Genomic DNA, 23,130 nt, shown 5'->3' on the forward strand with positions numbered 1-23,130 from the left:
CGATGCCCTGCTCACCATCGTTCAGATCGAGACCAAGGAGGCGCTTGAGAATGTGGGTTGTTGAGTCGAGATAACTCGTTGGTACTCTGCTAATGAGAGAACAGGTTGAGGAGATCGCGAAGGTTCCCGGTATTGATGTCTTCTTTATCGGACTCTGGGATTTAGGCAACAACATCGGCCGTCCGGTCATCGGCGCGTTCCACGACGACCTGAGCGCCGCTATCGAGCGCATTCGTAAGGCGGCCGTCGACAATGGCAAGCGAGCGTGTATTTACTGCGTTGGCGGAGAGGTCGCGAAGAAGTATGCCGACCAGGGCTTCCACATGGTATGTTTGTCTGTTCGAATGCCGATGCCGTCGCCCTCCCGACCTTCCTGCTCAGTGCACTGGAGACCGCCAAGGGCACCAAGACGGATGCCGCGGTTCCCACGTACTAGATGCCGTCTCATGATTTCCCACATGTACTGTACATATTTCTAGCGTGTCCAATTAATTGTCCATTCCATTTCTGTCCCGATCTCCCGGTCTGAGCCTATATTACTGAGAGCTCTTCTCAGCTTCGTTCACTAGATTCTCCACCTCCTGCTCCGTCCACCGGTGGAACAGCTTCTTCGGATCGGACAGGTCGGTGGTCTGCGGTCCCTTGACGGACTGCACGTGCAGCACCGGCACGTCGTAGTCGTAGACATCCTTCCACTGTTTGTTTTCCGGCAGCTGAATATCCGTCTCGGTATAGTCGAAGGGGCGACGCTTGTGCAGCTGCGTCACAGTGTGTTTGGCGGTGTCGCAGAGGCCGCAGCCGGCGCGAGTGAAGAGCGTGACGCGAGCGGCCTGGGCGAGACGGAGAGTGGGAAACATATTGAGCAATTGAAGTCAAGCTTGTTAGGGTTATATTATATGGTAATATGGAAAGAACAGACCAGTGGGAACGATGAGCCACTGTACTGTCGACTGTTGATAATTGATGGTGGACGGTGGACAGTGGACAAACACCGTAGAATTATGGAACCTTCGAGCTCCCCCGGACTAAGCCTAATCGGGGGGGACCTCGACGGAAGTATTTCTGCGTCTTGCCTTGACTTTTCTATTCTCGCCGATCAGCTTCCCCCGCCTTCTGTCGCTATTGATTCATATTGACTTTCTTTTTGGACACCCCTGGGTCTTGTTCCTGACACTCTGCCGACCGTCTGATCCCAACTTCCCACGATGACGTCCAAGTGTGTGCACAAAGGTTGCGGGAAGGAGTTCACCGACCCCGAGGAGCCCTGCGTTTATCATCCCGGGCCCCCGGTGTTCCACGAGGGACAGAAGGGTAAGTTCCAAGGACCTTGGTGTACAAGTTACTCACCTTGGGAGCCATCTACTCCAAATCCTACATCCCCGACCAACCGTCCCTCCTGACAGACTCCCAACTAACAACCGCCAGGCTGGAAATGCTGCAAACCCCGCGTCCTCACCTTCGAAGAATTCCTCTCCATCCCGCCCTGCACGACAGCCAAACACTCCACCGTCGACGACACCCCAGCCCCGGAGCCCTCGAAGACGCCTGCCCCCGAAGAAGCCGCCTCGACGCCCGTGACCGCGCCGGTGCCCGAACGCGGCGTCAAGCCCATCCATTCGCCCGCGCTTGCCCCGCCCTCGAATCCGCCCTCCCCCGCGCCCGCCCAAGACGAGACCGAGTTCTCGGACGACGATAGCCTCGAGATCCCGGCCAACGCGACCTGTCGGCGGAGAGGCTGCAATGTCACCTACGAGGGCCCTGGGGCGTCGCGCGACGCTGAGAACTGCGTTCATCATCCCGGACAGCCGGTGTTTCACGAGGGGAGCAAGGGCTGGTCGTGCTGTAAGAAGCGGGTGTTGGAGTTTGATGAGTTTTTGAAGATTCAAGGGTGTAAGGAGCGACGGAGGCATTTGTTCGTGGGGAGGGGCAAGCCGGCGGGTGAGGAGAAGGTGGATACTGTGAGGTGAGTTTGAAGTCTTTTCTCTGTTCCATCTCTCGATCTGGAGATAGCATATCTGTCTCGTCTGATCGCGGGATGAGAGATCTATGGCGAACAGTACAACGGCATGGCGAACACCAGCTAACTTGCGCAGGAACGATTTCTACCAAACCGCCTCCTCCGTCAACGTCTCGCTCTACCTCAAGAAAATCGACAAGACCCGGGCCAAGGTCGAGTTCTCCACGAACACCATCACCTTCGACCTGCCGACGACCGACAACAAACGCTACACCGATACCTACTCGCTGTTCGCGCCGATCGACGCCGAAAAGTCGCAGTTCCGCGTGCTGGGCACTAAGCTTGAGCTGACCCTGGTCAAGGCGGACGGGACTAGCTGGCCGGTGCTGCGCAGCGACGATAAGTGGTCTGGGGAGAGGATTCAGATTGGTAATGCTGGACGGGCTTGATTGGTTCTACGGAGGGAGTAGGTCGAAGGCAATGAGAAAGTACGATTGGAATACGAATAGAGACGAGAAATATATGATATTGACATTGTTTGACGATTCATTCTGCATGCGAAAAGTGTGATATATACCAGACAGACCAGACCAGAAAATCGAGATCTACAGACAGCACCACTAAATGATAAATAATATCGAGAAAATTTGAGCAAAGAATGCCAACAATAATCAAAACCACCGCACACATAAATGCAGCGACAAGAAAATTGCCAACATAAAAAAAGGGAATGTCACGCCTCCTCCACAGCTAACGCGCATGGGGATCTTCTCTTGCGAGATGAAACCCTAGCATAGCCATAGTTTGTAAGGGAAAAAGGAAGACGCAAGGTCGCTCTGCGAAGCTGGGAACGGAAGGAAACCCATAGAGAAAAATCCCAAACAAGATAACCCTCAGCGAGCCGTACTTTGACGGAGCTCCGGTAAGATTTACTTATGGTAGAGTAAACCGCTACTGATGATGGAGAAAGAAAAGAGAAAAAAGAGAAGGAAAAGAGAGGGCGGCGGTGGAAGGCTTATGTAGGGGAGAAGGGGTGGGCCGGCTAGTGGGGTTCGGGACTAGTGAGTTGCCGAGGACGGTTGTTCTTAGGGCTAGGGCTGTCAGACTCAGGTGGCTGTGCCAAGACAAATAGGCAACAGGTCACATGGTTGAGAATCACATGTGAATGGTTGAGAGGGGTGGCTACATCGGGTTAGCGGCATCCGGTCGTTTTTCGCTTTGCCGCTGTTCTGTCGATCCCGATGGTGGATGTATGCGCATTATTGCGTAGGAGGCCACCCATGCAAAGTCCCGTGGTAGATGCTACACATAGTTATGTTCTCATAGATAGTCTCTAATATACTCGGTCAATATCATCTCATATTATATCCTAATGCAGGCACAATTGAGTTCTGACTGGCGTAACTGGTATCCACGTGAGCCTGCCCTACGGACAGAGATAGGGAACCGATAAGTGCCTGACCTGGATTCCGAGGTGGCAACGGCGGTGCCTCAGGCCTTTTCACAGCCAAGGAGGGGAAGGCGTCAGCGGGGCGATTATTTTAGCTTTCGGCCAATCAGGGCCCTGCAGCGCACGAGACCGTCTCGACCATCGCTCGCCCTCGCCTTCTTCTCCTCCATCTTTCTCTTTTTCTCCCTCACTTCCTGCTTCCATGCGGTGACCTTTGCAGAGAATTCATTGCCGGCCAATTTGTCTCGATTGTCTGTTTGCGAAAAGTCTACAAATCTGGGTCTCAGAAGTCTAGAGCCTGTCCTCTCAAGGTACGAGAAATGTTTACCCACTTCCCTTCCCCCTTTCATTCTCGGCGGCATTAACTGATGGTTTGGCCGCGCTAGCTGTTGCGGAAATTTATTTCCCTTGGTTTCCTCCCTTCTTTCTTGCCGTCTCCCCTCCTGACGACTCCCTCGTTCGATTACACCGTCGCTATGGGTTCGATAAACGGATCGCCCGACTCGTTGCGCTACATTGCGCAATCCTACAACCATGCCGATTCGCAAGCCTCCGCCTTGAGGCTCATCCTCACGCTGAACCCGCACTGGGGAGGCCCGGAGAATCAGATCGAGTTCGTGCGATTCACGGACGGTATCACCAACACAGTGCGTCTAGTCGCATTCCTGGAGACAAAGGAGAGACAATCCAGTGCGCTAACCCGCCGACTAACAACGACAGCTTCTTAAAATCATCAATCGCAAGCCTGGCTTGACCGAGGAACAAATAGACCACGAAGCAGTACTGATGAGAGCGTATGGTAACCACACAGAGATTATCATAGACCGTGAAAGTATGCCTACTACCGCCGGGATCTCTCTCCCTCTCTCCTTTGCCCATTGCGACAACTTTGCTGAGTAGTTCTTTGTTGTGTTCTATAGGAGAAACGAAGTCCCACGCGCTCCTCGCTAGCTACGGCCTCGCCCCTCGTCTGCTCGCTCGCTTCCAGAACGGTCTGCTGTATCGGTTCATTCGGGGTCGTCCCGCGACTCACGAGGACCTGGTGAAGCCTTCGATTTGGCGAGGCGTTGCTCGGAGGTTGGCACAATGGCATGCTGTGCTCCCCATTTCTGAAGCTGCTGCTGTCACTTCGAACGGGTCTGCGGAGGACGAAAAGCCCATCATGCACCATGTAGATGTGGAGCAGCAGTCGGAGAAGGACGACCTGGTCCCAGTCACTCCGAGACAGCCAGCCCCCAACACGTGGACGGTTCTTCAGAAATGGATCCGGGCTCTTCCCACCACGACGGATGAGCAGCGGCAGCGGAGGCTCGACTTACAGAAGGAGCTTCAACGGGTCGTCAAGGAGTTCGACGACGGCAAGGGTCTTGGTGAAAACGGGGTACGTAGAGGTTTTCATCGTATTCCGAGGACTGGACTGACAATTCCGGATTAGCTGGTATTTGCTCACTGCGATCTTCTCTGCGCCAACGTCATCGCCGCACCGTCGAAAGAGGAGTCATCATCGGACGAGGCGACAACAGTACACTTTATCGATTACGAGTATGCGACGCCATCGCCGGCGAGCTTCGACATTGCCAACCACTTCGCCGAATGGGCCGGTTACGATTGCGACTATAACATGGTGCCGACGCGCTCGGTGCGCCGCCAATTCCTGACCGAATACGTGAAAAGCTACAGCCACCATCGAGGACTGCCGGAATCCTCTCAACCGGACATTGTCGATCAGCTATGCCGAGACGTTGATCGATACCGTGGTATCCCCGGTCTCTACTGGTTTGTGTCGCCATCCTCCTGTCTTCCACATCAACTAACTCGAGAACAGGGGCACCTGGGCTCTAATCCAGGCTCAAATCTCACAAATCGACTTCGACTACGCCTCGTACGCCGAACTCCGTCTAGGAGAATACTATGCCTGGCGTCGCGAAGTGGAGGGGACTCGCGCCCAGGCGGGTGAGGAGATGCCTCTTCGCGAGCGACGCTGGGCTCAAGAAGCCTAATCCTCCTCCCCCATATCCTCCCTACACATAATACCATACATACACTCTACCCTACCCTACCTACCTACACTACTCTACACCCCCATACAGACAAAAAACACACACCCTACCGTGTATATAGACCGCGTGATTAATATCCCCTGATAATTCAACAGCAAGCGAGCGAGCAAGCGACAACAGACCAAGCAAGCGTGCATGCATACTATTACTGCTACTTACCTACTTGTTCACAGTACCTACTCATAACCTTGAGCGCCTCACTTCCCACACGCGACTTGATCTTGACACACTACCCTACGCACCAAACTATCTCTTGATGTATCTATTTATCGTCTCAAGGATTTCAACACTACTCTTTGAGATGTAAAGGACGAGCGAGAAGCCGAACGCGACCAGAACCAGACCAGAAGCAGCAGGAAAAGGACGGACGGATGAGTTGAAAGGACGACGGTTTATGACGAAGAAACTAAAGCAGCTGAAACAGACAAGGAGGTGACATGGCAAGACGGTAGACTTTGTTTGATTGAATTGGTTATTTATTTTTGCAAGCGTTGAATTAGGATAAGTTATGCTAAAGTCTTCAACGACTAAATTGAATTATTTTTGTTTTATGCTATATGAGGTAGTGGATTCTTGTCTATCCAAATCGAGCTCTACAATCACCGGAGCCCTCACCTACAGTGAACACCCAAACAAACACCCCACGCTTCAGTTCAACATCTCCTATCACCCAGAAAAAGAAACACAACTCCTCCCCTCCAACCCAGGTCCACAATAAGCCCTCTGATCATACGCACTGGCATGCCCTATGCGCAGCCACCCAGACCCACCATCAACCTTACCATCACCATCAGCCTCAGTATGGGCACCTAACCGTACACACCACGTAGCACAAACATCTCCCCGCCTCAACCGATCCAGATACGAATAAACCGCCCCGGGGATTTCCAAATCAGCGTCATCATCGCACCGAGACGGATAATAGTCCCATTTGATGCTGCGGTGGGTGCCGCTGGTGGGAGAGCAAGAATCTAAATGAGGATGGTGGTGATGGTGGTTATCGAAGTTTGAGGCTGTAGACGAGACTGTGAACCTTCCGGCTGAGAAGGATATGGCTTTAGGCATGAGGATAAATGCCAGCGTTGTTGTGATGGCGCTGCATGTTGCGAGTTTGGTGTTTCTAGTATTGTAGAAGGTTAGTTATGCAGTATGATATTTGCTTTGATATATTCATAATGCGGGGCGGAGTTTATATATCAATGGGGTACGTACCTAGGAGACAGATCCCTAAGATAAGTGCCAGCAAGGGCTATAGTTAGGCTGAAATTATGCAATAAGATGTGGTCGCGGCCCATGCCTCCATTGCGAATGACATAGTAGTGGAGGCCGTTGGTGGCGAGTAACAAGGATATGAAAAGGAAGGGGGCCGCCTGGTTGATAGAGTCGCGAATTGTTCTAAAGCTAGGCATTTTGGATGTTGGTTTTGGATATGGAGTTTGTGACTATGTATATGTACCTAAGGAGTGGGGATCATGGGGTGGTCGGGTAAGTTGTTTTATATTCGGGGTTGGGGGAAGCGGGAGCTAAGCACTGCCCAGAACACAGCCCTGCACTATTTTCTTACTTCTTAGGGCTATCAATTACAATCCCAACACTACGGATATCACTAGGGTACATGGTTCTAGCTTAATCACTAGAACTGACACACGGCGAAGACGACCTGCCAAGTTGGTGTGCCAAAGGCGACGTAGGGGTTCGGTTGCTTCATCCCCCCCTGAGATACCTTGAGGAAGTGTGGTTTGGTTAACGAACACCGGTATTGTCTCGTGTTCAATTGCTTTGGTTCCCGACATGCTCAGTGAGTCGTAGTCGCTGGCGTGTTCACTGAATTGACCGTCCGTGGTAGGAGACTGGATGCTAGAAATGGGAGCATGCGGGATCTCAGTCTCATCGCCAAGCTGGAAGCAACGACTAGTCGTCACTGAAGTGTTCAGGCTAACGATGAGAATACAATGACAGATTGGTCTTGACCTTGACCAGAAGATTTCAGGTGAGATGAGTCGGGACTGCGATATCATGCCTGAAAAGAAACGAGATACTCTATTGCAGTTGAAACAATTCAACTTCAAGGACCTGCACCTGGACACCGCTCGTGCTGTAGAACTAATGAGAATAAGAACTCCCTTCTTGCAATGAACAGTCAAACATGTTTCACCATTCTCCTTCTCCAATCCAAGCCCACAGCAAGCCCCCTGATCATGCGCACTAGCATGGCTTCTCCAAATCAAGTCGTGGAGCATCAGCAAGCACCCTTTGGTCCTCTGGGAAGGCAATGGAAAAAAAAAAAAAAACGCTTCGTTGGATCTATGTACAAGTACCAAACCCGGTCCATGTGGCAATCACATCACACAGCGAAACAACAACATCTGCATACAACAGGGTGTAAAGTGACTGGTAAACAGAAGTAAGCTCGTCTTGGCTTCACTCTTGCGAGCTACTAGACCCCAGCACCACAATGAGGTGCGAGCTTATCGCTGGGGGGATAATAATACGGGGAATTAAGAAATGCAAAAGAATAGTAGGGAAAGGACCGACCAAATAGTGATAGGAGAAACAAAAGAATGGTCGGCCACGAAGGACCAGGAAAGGAAAGACAGATAGTAGGTGCAGGGCTAAAATATAGACGATAAGAGTTGAACGGTCAATGAACGGTTAGTAGTTAGTAAATAGTAGTTGAACGAATGTTAGTAGGTTAGTTATAACGCCCCCTCTTCCGCCGGGGCTCCTCCTCATGCTCAAGGGAATCCAGGGTAGCCAGAAGTCTCTTACGCGAATCCTCAATCGCTATACTTGCCTTCTCAGACCCTGTGGATTGAAGCTTTGCTATGACCTCCAGAATGCCGTAATCGGCACGAGGCCCCTCTTCAACCGTCGCGGAATCAGGATTTGCCGAAGGTCGATTCGAAGAAAGCTGAGAGGACCCGGAAACCGTCCTCTCGCTCGGCGATACTGACCTTGACTTGACGGGCGACACATCTCTGAGACCGCTAAACTTGAAGGCATCGCTGTGATCCTCGGGAGTGGGTGGTGATGGGGGCGCTGTCGTCGTCTGGTCCCCGCCCGTGGCGTAAAACCAGGCTGCACTAACGCTGTAGAATCGCATCAAGTCCTCCAATGTCTGACGGTTCGGTCGCTGGTTATCCGGTAAAAATCGGTCGAGCGTCACAATGTCCTTGGCGATAGCCCTACCCAGTGCGGGCAGGTCGCGAGCGACACCGCGCTTCCCAATTTTCGAATGACAACTCAGGTTCCTATCCGTGTAGATCTCAATTGCCAAACGTGCCATGTCGGGAGTTGCTGTTTTTCCCTCTTCTTCTAGATGTTTGAGACAAATGCCAAGGGTTTCAGTATGATAACCTGCGCCGATGACATCCTCGAGGCGAAGAGAGTCACGCATAGTCTCCACGCTGTCTGGCACGTCCCGGTTGGTGGCGGCGGCAGCGCTCTTCAGGATGTTCCAGAATCGGCCCGCGTAATCCCCCATGAGCGCTAGGAATCGGAATTCTTTTAGTTCGTCGGCGATTTTGTCGGCTGCCTCCGATGAGGTTGGCGCTGGATTAGATGCGACGGCTTCCGGAACAGCTGGCTCTTGCAATTTCTCCAGGTAGCGATCGGTCTCCTCATTTTTGGCATCGTTCGAGGCCTGCCGTTCTTCCTCGATCAGCTTGTCGGATGCCGGTGAACTCACTGCTAAGTTTTTTCCATCTTCCTCTATACTCCCGGATCCCGAGCCCCCCTCGTCCCCGGACTCGCTCGACGATTCGGCCGCCGAGTGAAAACTGGTAGCGGCAGAACGAGGTTAGAAGAAGATTCCTGCAGATCTAGATGTCCAACTTACAACGAATGGGTATGTGCCATTATGAAAATAGCGGAAATAGCGAATGTGTGTGTGGTAAAAAGTGAGCATATGGATGCATGATACATCTACAAGCTGAGTCCGTTGAACAAACAACTTTCTACAGGCTACAGGCTACAGGGCTCTCATGCAGGAAGGTGCAATGTTGAAGAAGGAACGGTAGACTTGGAAACTACAGGCGGATAATCAACTTGGAAGGCACACATCGTCATTCTCTCCATTACCGACAGGCAATGGATTTCACCCATGTGTTGTGAGTATCAGAGTCCGCTTGTTGATAGTGTTTGATAGGATAATGAAACAAAAACATGGCATATAGCTATCACAGACATCCGAAGTGTAGATTCGGTGGCGGAGGAGGGCTTGCCGATACTCCCTGAGGTTGGTGCCTTCCGCATCATGATTGACTTTGGGTTACCTACGCAGAAATGACATATTTCCGTTCGATGAGTCACATCTCCCAGTTCCGAGTGACTTATACCAGGTCCCGGACGAATCGTTCCTTCCTTCAAACAACTCCTCGTTCTGCAATGGTATCCACGCGAGTATGACTATGCCATCGGATCTTGGAGTGTTCGGCAAGCTCCCGCCAGAGATACGTCTCTGCATATGGGATCTGCTAGTCCCATTGAAGAAACACTGCTTCATGAATGAGGGCAAAACATATGACATAACACTAAGACGAAGACGGCTGGCAATTATGTGCACCAGCCAACGCCTCCACGATGAGGTATCATATCACTTGTATGGCGATTTCCACGTGAAAGTAAGGATAAAAGCACGGGACCCGACCTCGCTCTGGATCAAGCTTGAAGTTCCCAAAATACGTGCTAGATGGGGCTTCTATCAAACTGCCAGCGATAATTTTGAGCAGGTGTTTGAGCATTTCCCATTCCAGAAAACCCACTTAGGAATCCATCTCTGTGCACCAGATCCTCAAGACCGCGGTCAACTGGTGTTACTCTGGAACAGGCTCAACCGATTCATTAGCTTTCTAGTAGATCGCCCGCCTGTCAAGAGTATCAGACTTGTCTTCGATCAAAGCAAAAGGAACTGGCTAGAGGCTCAAAAACGCCTGCATCTGCCACGCTACCCCCCCAAGAACGCGATGTTTTATGATCATGAAGCCCTGGCCCTTCAGCTTTTTCGCCTCGAGTACTGCCAACATGTCGACATACCGCAGAGCGGGAATGACGAAAAGGGGTTTTTTTGGTCATATTACAACCAGCTGCTGTCAATCGCTTGTCCATTTGCGTGCTCGGGGCCGTCGTCATCAGAAAATAAGGACAGCGATATGATTCAAAAAACTCTCAAAGACATTACACACCGCATGGTGTACAAACTCACACGTGAAAACTTAGGGCCAACAGCCGAGGCCCTAAGACGGCCATGCAAAATAGAAGAGAAAAGACTATCGAATGAGCAGAATAAGATGCGTGAGCAAGAGCTTAAGCGGCAAAAGAAGCGAAAGCCAGAACTAAAGAGGAAACAGAGGGAACTGACACAAAGAAGGACTGAGTTTTGGCTAACACACCTGGTTTGTGATGAAGATGGATTTCTATGTCAATGTGACGAGGAAGCCCATGAAATAAAAATGGTTAATGTACGTGGTCAAAGGGTGTACGCTCCTCGTCATGAGTGTGATAGTGATGGTTCTGATTTTTTTGAGGAACACGAGAAAATGTATCTTGCTCGTGTCCAAGAGCCTATGTTTCGTTATATTTGTGGGTAGGTAGTGTGGTTCTCTTGCTATATTCTGAATGCAGTTATTCCTGCCCCTATGTCTTTGACACATGAACATGCCCGTACCGGCTTGATGTGAATATTTGTCACCTGGAATTTGGCATCGGCTTGATGACAATAGAAAACTAGACTACTCCACATTTTTTGTCCCCACATGTGGAATGAGGCAACCGTATTGCGCCTGTCACTCAACAGATTTCATCCCTTGTCCCTCTTCTCAGGTGTTTTTGCCTCTCTGCTTGAGTTCTTCGTAGAAGAGACCAAATCGAGACTAGTCCAAACAGAAACGAATCTTCGCCTGCGCAAGATGAACTCGACCCAGCAGCTGATGCTTTCCCAGTGCCCATAAGTAACCATTCACGCCATAGGTTTTCAGCTTGGAATGACAGCAATGCTTAAACTAATCAAACTTGACAAAGACTACGGACATCAAGGCAGTGTTTTCGTTACTCAATTAGTCTTTAAATTTGAAGCAAGTGCCTTTCATATGATTATGTGGCTTGCCGTTAACTCTGACCTATCTTTCCAGGTTAATTTTGCATCAAATAGTGTCCTATTTATCTGACATTAATGCTCCGACAAGCAGGAAGAAAAAGTGGATGAGAATCAGAGCCAGCCAGGGTGTCAACGAGGGGTTGATGACTTAGGGCTTGGTGTAGTCATGGGACCACTCGTATGGTTGTTCATGCACCAAAGCTTTGTAACAGGTTATATTAATAAATGGAATTAAGAAGAATTATATCGACACTGGGATCGAAAGCGAATAAGTCACCCTTCAAGAACCACAAGCCTGTGAACCTACCAGCACAGGAGTCCACCCAAGGTGCTGATCCATTCATACTGAGATTGAGAATATCCTAGCTTTCCAATTTCCTTACAAAAAGACAAGGAAAGGGAGGTTTTACACTCATTTTAAAAACAATACAATATACGAACATCCTATTCAGAAGTCCCAACTTCATCCTCAGAATGACATTTTCTCAGTTGCACCTAGATCCCCTTTCCCTTCAAACACAACGAAATCAAGAGCGTAGTACTATCCCAACCCCTATCTCCCATTCCTGTCGTGAAAGTCAAAAGCTGTTCACATCCCCGACGTACAACTCTCGCAATGCAGCGACGGACCACAATAGGCCGAAGAGTCAAAGACCCCCTCTTTCCCCAATTTCACGTAGCCGGCATTGATGTCTAGCGTTAAGCACTGGGTACCGCATGCCTTGTTGTCTTCGACAGTATTGAGGTAATGGCGAATGGCACCCTCAACAATCTGTTTCGGGGCTGTGGCTTCACAGTCGTGATTCGTCGTACTCGTACCGCCAGCCGTCGATATTGCCGGCGTGGTAGCTGCAGTCTTTCTGATGAGACCGGGTCCAGATCGCGGCAGCGACGGATGCCGTGACAGTGTAGGCACCCGTCAAGATCGAAGCAAACTGGGACAGTCGAGGGGGAACGCCCCCAAAGGCCTCTGTAACCAATCCAGTCGTAGTGTTTGTGTCCGTCTCCTCGGCCAGCTCCAGGGCTGATGGGAGGGTAAAGGCATCGCTATCGTCGAAATCAGCGGCATACCGCCGATCAGGCAGCCGCTGGTCGTCGATCAACTGCAGGCCATCGGTAGACGAAGGTTGGATAGAGTAATGGGCCCACGAAAATCCAGGGAATAAACTTAACGTCAACGTCGACACCTTTATGAACAGCATAGAGCTAGCAGAGACAGGAGAACCAAACTGCAAAACAACACAAATGAGCAAGGCGTGCTTCGGAGATTATTATTGCGGGGAGAGCAAGAGAGCAAGAGAGAGAAACTGTCAAATCGGGCTGTGCATAGTAGATTGTTGGTGACGTGACATCGTCTTGAGATTTGATAACTAGAGTCGGTCGGATCCAGTTCGAAAAGAGACCCACTAACAGGTTATTCAGTAGACCCTTTCACTAGTAGAGCTGGGAAGTGAGACACTCGAAATTGGCGTAATAACGGTGGCCACCCTGACAGATAGCGTTTGCTACTTTCTCTAGGGTTGTCCGCAGTTCGAACTAACAGTCCAGCTCGAGGAGCACTACTACAGAAGGCCGGCAGTGGTGCAAGAGCCTTTGCTGTAGGAAAGCCGTAGGAAGCAAGAAAGGGATAGCTTACGGTGAGTGGATGAGTAGAGCAGGGATCATAAGATACTGGTGCCCTGTTTAATGCCGCCTAATCTGTGGAATCAAGAAAGTGCCTCACTCATGCGTGATAATTGACTCTGCTGGTGGATCTTTGAGGCCGGTGGTTTGCCATGCCTGCATTTTACATCTGACATCTCGTTTTGCCAGCAGCTGCCTGTATCTGCTGCTGTCTACACTTCGTGACCTGCACTTGTTGGGGGCCAGTTCTTGCTAGAGAAGAGCGACCCACTTGCAAAGTGGACCATATAAAACTTTAGACGGATTATTTAGTGATATCCATAATCTTTGGCCTCTCTTACCGGAGTACTTTTCAACCCAACTCCCCAATTCTTTCTAATTTGCCCCCAACCTCAGAGTCAGCGCAAGGAGGAGGACGGTTTTCTCTAGAAAGAATTGGTGGGCATGCCCATTTAGTCATCGATGCTATAAAGGTATTGCTAGTTTGAAGTATCGCTCGCAGGTACTCCTAATAAACGAGCAAGAAGAATTGGCTATGCGCAAATAGTCAGGAGAAAAATCACCACAGAGCTTAAAAGATTGACATGGAGGCCATGGATGGACAGGCGATCATATACGGAGTAGGCCGAACCGTAGAACGCCACCTATGACCCACGGGCGACAACAACGCTAAGTAAGGCTGTTCTTATTTAGTGCGGTGCTTAGCTTCGAGCAAAGTAAGAATGAAGACCGCGAAGTCCAAATGTCGAGTGGATCGAAGTTCCCTTACAGGAAGATTGAAGTTAGTTACACATCAAAGCAAATTAGAATGGTTCATATGAGGTTTATGTGGAGTCCATGGGATTGTTGAGAATGCTCTGCTATAATGTCATTGCAGTAGTAATATTGACATTTCAAGAGACTTGGGGGCAGTTTATGGGGTTTGCGGACTCCCTGAAATGCGGACCTTGGTATATCATTCAGGAACAGAGTCCTTATAGGTGAATGGGAGTAAATGCCCACTATCGCAGTATTCTAAACAGGCTAAATATGATAATATGGACGTACATCACTGCTTGTAAGACGGGAAGATATACTCTATCGCTAACTAACTGAGGCTATTAAGGACGTTCGAATCAACTTCCACCCAGTCTCCGGAAGATATCTGATCTAGAATGCACTCTGTTGACCAAAAAGGAACCCCATATGCCTTTTCCCTTTCTTGTTCCTCGTCCCAAAACATTCATTCCTGTCATTTGATTCATATGTAAGGATAGTAAATAGCTCTATAGAGTATACTTGAAAAGAGGACTCTTCTCGCCCATATCACGAAGTTGATCTTCCGTATACATTACCTCGATCTCCTCCGTCGTCAACCTCTCATTGCTCTTATTGGCACTCCAAAGACAGAATTCCAACGCACAGGCAGCCAGAATTCCAGCCACCGTGAATCCCAACGAAGTTCCATACCCAGTGGGATATCGCGGCTTTTCTTTCTCCCTGTAAATGTAACTCCCAATTATGCCGCCGGCATTTCCCATACAAATAAGGTACCCAATGGCCACGGCGCGCTTGTGCGGATTGGGGATGTTGCAGACATTCCAGGCGTTGACGCCGGGAAGGATAGGATACATGCCGAAGCAGGCTAGACAGATGCCGAAGTAGCAGAGCGCGATGTTATTGTCGATGTCGGCCGCCTTGGCGAATAAGATGCCGAACGCGACGACCAGTGCGCACTGCGGGATCAGGATAAAAGGCATGCGCCAGGAATAACGGTCCGCGAAGACGGAGAAGCCAAAGGCTGATGCGGCGCCGACGGCGTAAGGCGGGATGGTCAGGAGCTGGGCGTTGGCGGATTCGTAGCCCATGGATTTGATGATTTCGGGCATGCTGAACTTGAGAGCGTAATTGGGGACGGCGTTGGACCAGTTGGCCAGGATGAGGAGGTAAATTTTCCAGTCTGCCAGAACGCTGGTGATGAGCTTCTTGTCGAATCCCGAGTGGTTATGGCCGCTGTGGTTGTTGGAGGCGAGTTGGCGGACCTCGAGATATCGGATCTCGTCAGGGGTGAGCCATCCGGAAGATAGAGATGGGGAGTCTAAGAGGAGTAAATAGCATGCGACAGACATTGAAACTGTAGCGAGGCCCTCGATGATAAAGATCTAAGCTGGATGTCAGTAGTCGGAACTACTGGATTGAGAAAAAGGTAAGACAAACCCAGCGCCAGCCATCGTAGCCTGCTATACCATCCATCTTGGCGATCGCAAAAGCTAACAGTCCAGAGAAAGCGCCGCCAGAAGCGGCAGATGTATAGAGAATAGCGATCCGGGTCTGTGTCTCATTTGGCAGATACCACTTCGAAATCACCAGGACAGCACCTGGTAAAAAGCCAGCTCTAGACGCCTATCAGTCTGGGGACATATTGTCATACAGGGGAGAATTACTCAAAGAGACCCAATAGAAAGCGGATCACCACCAGACCTGCAAAGTTCTGTACAAACCCGGTGCAAAGCATGATCACACCCCAGCAGAAAATCAGAAACCCCAGGTATCGCGACGGTCTCTTGAGTCGGTTCAACAACATATTGCTCGGTACCTCTGCAGTGCGGTAAGTATACTGATGAGGCTCCACACAATCTCGACCCACCAGCAATCACATAGGGTATGAAGAAAATCGACAAAGCGATGTTATACTGCATATCGCTCATGTGCAGACTCGGAAGAAGGCCCTCGATCTTGGCGTTGCCTGCTGAAAGTGAGAAAATGCATTGCATGGAGCTGCGAATTCGGCATACCAATGTTGGTCTTATCGATGTATGCCACCAGATATAACAGAATGAACATGGGAACAAGTCTCATCTAGAATGCCACTCAGTCGTCCCATTGACGGATCGAGCTCGGGATGTATACGCACGTCGACCTATGTACGTACAGATAGTCTGTCAGTGAACTTCCATACCCCATGAATTGTAAGAATCATTCTCACCTTTCTAATTACTTTCTTCTTCGCCTCTTCCGGGAAGTTCGACAGGAACTCTGCATCTTCGGCAGATATCCCCACGCCTGGCTGGTTCTCCAGGTGCATCACCGCAGCTTCTTTGTCGGACATGTTGACGGAGCTAGGGGCTCTGGAATGAAAAAATCGTGGAGACAACAAAGACAGAGTAACGGGAGGCCTTGTAGATTCCCGGCCTCATAGACATCTCTTGGCAACCCCATGGGGTAGATATAGCAAGATCACTTGGCATGCAAAGCAAATTAGTGCGTTGACGACGTCTTGGCAGCCCCGGACTCGTGCCGCTTTTCCGTGAAATCCGACCTTGTTCCAGGAAGAAAAAGTGGAGCCAAGGGTCATCTAGGGTAAGGTAATTAGCCTGTATAGGGTAGCGTAAGAGCCAGGGATTGAATTAACCAGTCGGAGTGTTTCGATATGGCTCTCGGAAAATAAACGAAACGGGCATCGTCCGCATTTTCAGGAATCCGGGAGTCCGATCAACATTCCCCAGGCCTCTTCATAGATCAGATTGACTGCACCTTTGGTAAAAAGACATAAAAAGAGACCCTCCCGCCCAAATGTAAGTCACCATCACAGCAAAAAATCTTCATTAACAAGTTCCTCAAGCTTCACTTCAACAAGTCAAAATGGTCGGTTTTGATATGCGCGGTTTGACCCCGGCTCCGGTCACCCCTTTTACCAAAGACGGAGCAGTGGATTACGAAGCCATTCAGCGCCTTGGATCCTGGCTCGGCAGTATCGACGGTGTGAAGGGTCTCGTGGTTCTCGGTCATGCCGGCGAGGGAACCTTCCTCACGATCGACGAGCAAGTGTCTGTCATTAAGGCTTTTGTCAAGTCAGTCGACAACAAGGTGCCCATTATAGCCGGGATTACCGGCGAGGGCACCGAAGTTGCCGCTCTCGAGGCCAAGCGTGCCAAAGAAGCTGGCGCGTCCGCTGGTCTGCTCTATCCTTCTCACGGCTGGCTGCGCTTCGGATACCAGCCCGGAGCTCCTCAAGATCGATACCGCCGCGTTTACGAAGTCTCCGGTTTGCCGTTGATTCTCTTCCAGTACCCGGATAATACAAAAGCCACATACAACCTGCAGACTATGCTGGATATCGCCGCCCAGCCCGGCTGCTTCGCGATGAAGAACGGCGTGCGGAACATGCGCCGGTGGGATACGGAAATCCCCGTCATTCGTGCCCAACGGCCCGACCTACAGATCCTCAGTTGCCACGACGAATATCTTCTACACACCGCATTTGATGTCGATGGCTTTTTGGTCGGTTACGGCAACATTGCGCCCGAGCCCCTAATCGAGCTCATCAAAGCTGGCAAGGCCCGAGACTATAAAAAAGCGCGGGCTATCCATGATCAGCTGCTGCCTGTCACGAAGAGCGTGTATCACCGGGGGTCTCACATGGAGGGTACAGTGGCACTTAAGCATGCCCTTGTTGCTCGAGGAATTCTGAGCCACGCCACCGTTCGTCCGCCCCTTTTGCCTCTCGAGTCCGGTGCGGAGGAGGAGATCCACGCCGCTATCAGTGCCGCGTCACTTAGTAAGGTGGTTCTGTGAAAACGTCCAGTTGGGTTGAAGATTCATGAATTGCCTGAAATCATTGTACATAGAGAAGCAATTGATAACCTTATTTGCTGTTGAAGAGCTCGACTGTGTAAAAGCCAATGCATGTCGATGAATGCAGATTGAAGAGTTGTAGGGCGGCGGTGGAGGTTCGCTTAGAGCGTGAGGCGCAACGGTCTTCACCGCAGATGCCACTGAATGTGGCCTATTAACCTAGTTTACCTTATCCTGTATTTGACCTCACTATCACTATCCATATGTATTACATACATATGGGTTATATTTTTTCTACTTTGCCTATCTACTCCTTATCTTCTACCGTCTACTACTTCTCCCTTCTGCCTACTTTATCTACTCTAATTGCGCAAGTAGAATAAGTCACGTAGGTTGCGAGAGTAGGCGGAGGTAGTAAAGGGGACAGGGATATAGGGTGGAAAATAGGTATTAGATTAGCAGAGGCATGAGCAATTGCGTACATTTGGTATGCATAAGTAGTATCCAAAGGCATTATTGTATTTATCTGCTGTGGTCGATATTGACACTGGCAGAATTTATACCTCCTTCACCCAACACAAGACCAACGTGTAGTAATAGAATGGCCCTGGGCTGGCCCCTGCCTAGTCCCAATGTACTTTAGTGCACATGTGACCCACAGGGGACCTTAGCTAGTCAGCGGTCATCCTGCTTCATCATCAATCTAAGCACTCTACCCCGTACACCTCTGAAGTCCCGTCATGTAGAATCATGGCAACTGATTCTCCGGCGTCTGGGCTATCCAGGGCTTCCTCGGGCAAGCGCCCTCGAGCCGCCACCAACGAGGATCCAAACGATGAGAATCGCCGAAAAGACCCAAAGATCAGCCGAGCGTGCGACATTTGCAAGAGAAAGAAGATCCGATGCAATGGGACTCTTCCATGCAGTAATTGCGCTAGAAGAAAAGTGAATTGCGCATATGAGGCCAAGTATGGCCGAGGGCGGCCGCCGACTCCACCACCTTCAGCTACGACCGATCAACGCCACCAAGAAGTGACAAGGGATCATACAAATGAGCTCTGTATTTGGCAGCAGAATCCTCATCCTCGTGCCTCACCGGAACGAGACGCCGAGGGCCAATACGTTGACCCTACTTCGGGCTTGAACTTTTTACACCGTGCATGGAAAAAGCTGCTGATGCAAAAGGATGACTCGACATCTTATGACTCGAACGATGCAGAGCGGAACCAGCCTCTCACGTCGGCAGGAGATCGGCCGTTTGGCGTCGACGATGACGCAGCAGATAACTTCATACCGGATGCTCCGAAGGCAAGGGGGTTGCAGGAGTTCTATTTTGAATCATGTGTTGTAACCTACCGCATATTCCATCGACAGACTGTGGAGGGATGGATGGAGTTGTTCCTGAGGGAACGGCAGGAACGAAAGCCGCTTGGTCAGTTGCTAGGCAATTCTCGGACAGCGATCCTCCTAACGATCATGGCCATCGCAACCCTGCGCTCCGAAAAGGTACGCAGGGAGGCCTATATGGAGGACGAGTCGTTTATCATGCAACACAGCGATCGGCTGTTCTGTGCGGGAATGAAGTTAGTGGACATGGAAGTGGGATTTCCGCGCCTCGAGTCGGCCCAGGCGCGCCTGATCCAGGTTCTGTATCTTCTCCAAACAGCTCGCATGAACAAAGGCTGGTATACATTCGGGAATGTATTCCATATAACCCTCTCCTTGGGCATGCACAGGCGACGGGATCAGAAGCGTGACTTCCCTTTCACGAGCAGGCGACAGAACTATATCACTTCAGAATGCTATAAACGGACATTCTGGTCTGCATACATCATCGACAAGTATTTAAGTGTTGTTTTTGGACGACCTCGACTATACCAGGACGAGGACATCGATCAGGACTTTCCGGAGGGAGTCAATGACGAGGACATGACCCCGGATGGAACCAAGGCTTCTGATGACGCCGATTGCCACATCGATGGCCTCATTTTCCATGCAAAGTACATACTTCCCAGTCAATTTCACAGTTTTAACATGCTAATTGAGCCGTAGAATAGCGCGTATTATCGGAAAGATATCACGAGAAGTGTACTCGGTCAACGACCTATCCAACCAAGATCGCCTAGCAGCTGCCAATCGGCTCGGATGCGAATTACACGAATGGCGTGCCGGTTTGCCACCCCATCTGGGTACTGTCAAACCCTCGACACTGGTGCCCAGTTTCCGGCGTCAAGCCGTTGCGCTGCAACTTGCCTACTCCCATGCCCTGATTCACGCGAACCGACCTTTCCTGATGAGCGAAGCGGCCTCTGAGAATGTCAATGAATGTATATCCGCTACCAAGGCTAGTTTAGAACTCGTTAACAGAATGGCGGGAGATACGACGTTGTTTCATTCCTTTTGGTGGACCCACTATGTGATCTTCTGCGCATTGGCAGTGGTGTACGTTTGGGAGATTCAACGCACCACGGGCACACGATCCTCCTGCGAAGTTTATGACCAGATTTTTGACCTCGCAGAGAAATGTCGTGGACATCTCAGGCAAGCGTCCACTGGTTTATCTCAAAATCAGCGCTACAGCGTTATACTCGACGAGCTGAGGTCTGAAGCTCAAAGGTGCCGAACGCGGAATGTATGCCAAGGGAGTACTTGTCTCCAGGGTGGTGAAGCCAGCGCCAACACAGATTTCGGCATTTCGTTTATGCAGGATTCGGATATGCTCAGCGCTGGCCCCGAAGCTATTTTGCAGGACGGATTAATGCCGAGCATGTTGGACAGTTTTCTGTTTAGCGATTGGCAGACGCTTGACTCGTCGGTAAGTCTCTGGACCGGGCCTTCACTCTAGAAGCTAACCGTTTGCAAAGGCTTTCTTTCCATTACCTGACCCTAATTCCGTTTCTCCAACATGTTTTCCCGCACTTCCATAGTATTGATTGGGCCTCAGCTCGCTTCAGTTCAGGGCGCTCGTTGAGACTACAGGCTTCAATGCTTAAATGATCCCCGGGTAGGCTCTGTCTGTCTCTGTCCACCCTCTCTACTCCACCCCCCTCTATCTCCTGGCAGCCTTCCCCCACCGCTGCTTTGCTTTGCTGCACCGGCACTCGCCACTCTCTTTTCTTTGGTTATCTCTGCTTTCGTTTCATAAGCATGGCCTATACCCCGTTGACCGACCTGCCTTTTACTTTCCACGCGCTGCTTAGATATACGCACCCACTAGCCGGTCCTCTGAGGCCACTGTCATTCGCACCCTGTACCTTGTGCTGTAGGACCCCTTTCTCCTGGATCGAGTCCATGCGGAGGTACAGGCTCACATTAAAGCCGGCGCTAGGCCTAAACTGTAGCTCAAGTTGGTCTTCTGGACTGGTATGGAGGTTATATAGATCATTGTACATACAACCTGTGCTTGACATGTCCCCAGTACCCCCTGGAAAGAAAGGATAGAGGATTGTGTAGAGAGAGGAGTTTAACTCTAGACGTTAAAGCACTTTTTACAGACAAATGCCTTATGAAGAGTAGTAGCTAAACACTGCTAATATTAAAACAAACTATAATCATACTCCTTCGTTTTAGAAATTTTAGTCTGCTTAGGGACACATATATATCGATCGACACTAGAGCAACTCTGCAGTAGGGCACTAAGCGGACCCGGTATATGAATCTGCGTTTGAAGTCGAAAAGCAGGCAATAAATCTACATTGCTGCTTTATCTTTGACGTGAGGACTACAGGTGGTCGGTTTCATGGGTTGTACATAAGAGTATGACACTGGAAAGGTGTATTTGGGGCTTCATTTAGCCCTGTCGCGGTCTTCTGGCCGTTGATGACTCGGGAAAATCCCCAACAGGGAGCTGATATTCGAGTATAATCATCATTACGATTATTACGATTATACACATCCAAGATGCAGGGCGTGAATCGATGAAACTATAATGCTCGATAATCAGTCCTCATGAATTATCTTACATAATCAGTCTGTATTCGTTCATACCAAATTCAATTAAATGCCTGCTAGTAGATGCACAGTCCACATCCAATCCGGATAACCCATACAAGAAATACAATCCTCCACTCCAATGCCATATATAAACCCGAAATACTCGATACTCGAATCCCATCCCAACTACAGCCGATGCTGCACCACCAACCCCTCGCTCCCCTCACTCCCTTCACTACCCTCACTCTTCCCCGAGACCGAATCCCCATCACTGCCATCCACCAAGGCACTCGCAGCCGTCTTCAACCCCAACGCGCCCACCAACTTCCTCCATGACTCATACCCCCTCTGCGCATGCTTCATCGGCGTAGCAGGGTCCGGATCTGCCAAAGTCCGACTAAACAGTTCCAACGAAACCCAGCCCTCAAAGCCGGTGTCAAAGAACGCCTTCGCGGTCTCCAACACAGGGAGATACCCGCCGCGGTCTTCCTCGAAAGCGAACAGTCTCGCATTCCGAGACCAACTCATTCGACACGGCTGCGAGTCGACGTGCCATTCGTGGGACTTGTTTAGAGGGGCCGAGAGGCGCTCTCCGTCGACGACCTGCAGGTAGAAGATCTTAGACACGTCGACCCGTTCGCGCAACCGGGCTAACGAGGTCGCGAGCTCGGCGTCTGCGTTGGCAGTCTTGCCCGTCGGGCAGGATGGGTCGGCGTAGACGCGACCCGCCAGGTTGAATGTGTCGAGACAGATGCCGACGTTGGACCGATTCGTCCGTTCGACGACCTCGTAGGCGGCTTCCCATGTGTCGATGTGGTTGCCCCATGCGAGGGCTTCGTAGACGAATCGGATCACCGGGGTTTGTTGAAGACCGAGGTCTGCGACGCGTTGCATGTCCGAGACGATGACGCTCATGTCCCCTGTGGTGCGGGGAGCACCGGTGACGGGGTCGTTAGGGAGGAAGTTGGAGGGGATCTGGATGAGGTCGGTGTGGAGGGCGTGAGCGATGGTGAACCAGAGGGGGAGTTTTTCGGTGACGAGACGCTCGTGTTCTGTCCGGTCGAGAAGACCCTCGTAGAAGCCGAACGGCTGGAGACAGATGATGGAGAGGTTGAGGGAGAGGCAGAGCGAGTGCACGTGGTGGGCAGCGGCGAGGACGTCGCCGGCGTGCGAGGTGCGCGCGAGATGCTCCAGGTCATCGAAGAAGAGCTCGATGCCGGAGTAGCCGTGCTGCGAGGCCTGATGGAGTTTGTTGGGGAGATCATGGATGCCTGGTCGTCCCAGGGACATGGAGGCGATGCCGAGTCGGTTGGGCATTTTGAAGATGTACTTAAGTACGTACAGGATGTATATGAAGCGGGTGGCTGCGAGATGATATCAGGATACAGCGGCTATGCAATGCACTCGACCGATCGGATCTGATCTGATGATCTAACGGCCAACACGAAGAATAAGGACG

General features: G+C 50.7%; 10 protein-coding genes across 11 annotated transcripts; 5 read left to right on the plus strand and 5 right to left on the minus strand.

Annotated features, from left to right (window-relative positions):
- Positions 1-92: 92 nt before the first annotated feature.
- Positions 93-479, plus strand: LDX57_003757 (uncharacterized protein; the record flags this gene model as incomplete). Its single annotated transcript, XM_046085411.1, has 1 exon — positions 93-479. The coding sequence occupies one exon, from the start codon at positions 93-95 to the stop codon at positions 477-479; it is 387 nt and encodes a 128-aa protein (XP_045941374.1).
- A 57-nt stretch (positions 480-536) lies between these two features.
- On the minus strand, positions 537-857 carry LDX57_003758 (glutaredoxin family protein; the record flags this gene model as incomplete). The annotated part of the gene is made up of 1 exon (XM_046085412.1): positions 537-857. One exon carries the CDS (start codon positions 855-857, stop codon positions 537-539), a length of 321 nt encoding a protein of 106 aa, XP_045941375.1.
- A 348-nt stretch (positions 858-1,205) lies between these two features.
- Positions 1,206-2,406, plus strand: LDX57_003759 (cysteine and histidine-rich domain-containing protein; the record flags this gene model as incomplete). The annotated part of the gene is made up of 3 exons (XM_046085413.1): positions 1,206-1,311; positions 1,426-1,963; positions 2,094-2,406. 3 exons carry the CDS (start codon positions 1,206-1,208, stop codon positions 2,404-2,406), a joined length of 957 nt encoding a protein of 318 aa, XP_045941376.1.
- Positions 2,407-3,596: 1,190 nt separating this feature from the next.
- LDX57_003760 (putative ethanolamine kinase) lies at positions 3,597-5,407 on the plus strand (the record flags this gene model as incomplete). Its single annotated transcript, XM_046085414.1, has 5 exons — positions 3,597-4,054; positions 4,128-4,239; positions 4,328-4,788; positions 4,843-5,183; positions 5,233-5,407. The coding sequence occupies exons 1-5, from the start codon at positions 3,884-3,886 to the stop codon at positions 5,405-5,407; spliced, it is 1,260 nt and encodes a 419-aa protein (XP_045941377.1). The 5' UTR covers positions 3,597-3,883.
- Positions 5,408-8,159: 2,752 nt separating this feature from the next.
- On the minus strand, positions 8,160-9,325 carry LDX57_003761 (uncharacterized protein; the record flags this gene model as incomplete). Its single annotated transcript, XM_046085415.1, has 2 exons — positions 8,160-9,246; positions 9,306-9,325. The coding sequence occupies 2 exons, from the start codon at positions 9,323-9,325 to the stop codon at positions 8,160-8,162; spliced, it is 1,107 nt and encodes a 368-aa protein (XP_045941378.1).
- Positions 9,326-12,352: 3,027 nt separating this feature from the next.
- Positions 12,353-12,763, minus strand: LDX57_003762 (uncharacterized protein; the record flags this gene model as incomplete). The annotated part of the gene is made up of 1 exon (XM_046085416.1): positions 12,353-12,763. One exon carries the CDS (start codon positions 12,761-12,763, stop codon positions 12,353-12,355), a length of 411 nt encoding a protein of 136 aa, XP_045941379.1.
- Positions 12,764-14,449: 1,686 nt separating this feature from the next.
- LDX57_003763 (putative MFS transporter) lies at positions 14,450-16,272 on the minus strand (the record flags this gene model as incomplete). The annotated part of the gene is made up of 7 exons (XM_046085417.1): positions 14,450-15,325; positions 15,381-15,558; positions 15,608-15,761; positions 15,811-15,909; positions 15,959-16,022; positions 16,078-16,083; positions 16,150-16,272. 7 exons carry the CDS (start codon positions 16,270-16,272, stop codon positions 14,450-14,452), a joined length of 1,500 nt encoding a protein of 499 aa, XP_045941380.1.
- A 533-nt stretch (positions 16,273-16,805) lies between these two features.
- On the plus strand, positions 16,806-17,738 carry LDX57_003764 (dihydrodipicolinate synthase family protein; the record flags this gene model as incomplete). The annotated part of the gene is made up of 1 exon (XM_046085418.1): positions 16,806-17,738. The coding sequence occupies one exon, from the start codon at positions 16,806-16,808 to the stop codon at positions 17,736-17,738; it is 933 nt and encodes a 310-aa protein (XP_045941381.1).
- A 623-nt stretch (positions 17,739-18,361) lies between these two features.
- LDX57_003765 (Zn(II)2Cys6 transcription factor) lies at positions 18,362-20,846 on the plus strand. Of its 2 annotated transcripts, XM_046085419.1 has the most exons (3): positions 18,362-19,738; positions 19,791-20,553; positions 20,603-20,846. In XM_046085419.1, exons 1-3 carry the CDS (start codon positions 18,489-18,491, stop codon positions 20,663-20,665), a joined length of 2,076 nt encoding a protein of 691 aa, XP_045941382.1. In that variant the 5' UTR covers positions 18,362-18,488; the 3' UTR covers positions 20,666-20,846. The 2 variants fall into 2 exon arrangements, with proteins under 2 accessions (XP_045941382.1, XP_045941383.1); XM_046085420.1 differs by having other exon boundaries at positions 19,791-20,846.
- Positions 20,847-21,857: 1,011 nt separating this feature from the next.
- Positions 21,858-22,988, minus strand: LDX57_003766 (sugar phosphate isomerase/epimerase family protein; the record flags this gene model as incomplete). The annotated part of the gene is made up of 1 exon (XM_046085421.1): positions 21,858-22,988. The coding sequence occupies one exon, from the start codon at positions 22,986-22,988 to the stop codon at positions 21,858-21,860; it is 1,131 nt and encodes a 376-aa protein (XP_045941384.1).
- Positions 22,989-23,130: the final 142 nt, after the last annotated feature.

This window comes from Aspergillus melleus (assembly GCF_016097325.1).
Source record: "Aspergillus melleus strain CBS 546.65 chromosome Unknown contig2, whole genome shotgun sequence".
Classification (NCBI taxonomy): Eukaryota; Fungi; Ascomycota; class Eurotiomycetes; order Eurotiales; family Aspergillaceae; genus Aspergillus; species Aspergillus melleus.